The following is a 205-nucleotide window of genomic DNA, read 5'->3' as shown; positions in this document are numbered from 1 at the left end:
AAGGAAGTCGCGCCTACCTCTCTTCATTGTGTCTGGGTCGGGTGTATGGAAGAAGAGGAAAAGTCCAAGAAGAAAGAGAAGAGAATGACTGAGAAAGAACAAGAAAATAAGAAAACACCTCTACAGTTGTTTTCGAGATGTCATCGACGACCCTCTCTCTTCTTCCTCCTCTGAACAACACGTTTCTTCCTTTCTCTTCTTGTTC

The 205-nt window shown here is 43.4% G+C and overlaps 1 protein-coding gene across 1 annotated transcript in view; it reads right to left on the bottom strand.

Moving 5' to 3' along the window:
• Positions 1-199, bottom strand: part of CSUI_001009 (60s ribosomal protein l23) — a gene marked incomplete at its 3' end in the record, with an annotated part of 2,378 nt that extends 2,179 nt beyond the window's left edge. Inside the window, exon 1 of the mRNA XM_068061215.1 lies at positions 18-199. Coding sequence (XP_067926808.1) covers positions 18-27 — 10 coding nt within the window. The 5' untranslated portion in view covers positions 28-199. The remainder of the gene's footprint in view (positions 1-17) is intronic.
• Between the last annotated feature and the right edge of the window lie 6 nt (positions 200-205).

The sequence above is a fragment of the Cystoisospora suis genome (genome assembly GCF_002600585.1).
Source record: "Cystoisospora suis strain Wien I chromosome Unknown contig_397, whole genome shotgun sequence".
Taxonomy (NCBI): Eukaryota; Apicomplexa; class Conoidasida; order Eucoccidiorida; family Sarcocystidae; genus Cystoisospora; species Cystoisospora suis.
The sequence above is the reverse complement of the archived record's forward strand: the minus strand, read 5'-3'. Positions and strand labels throughout refer to the sequence as shown.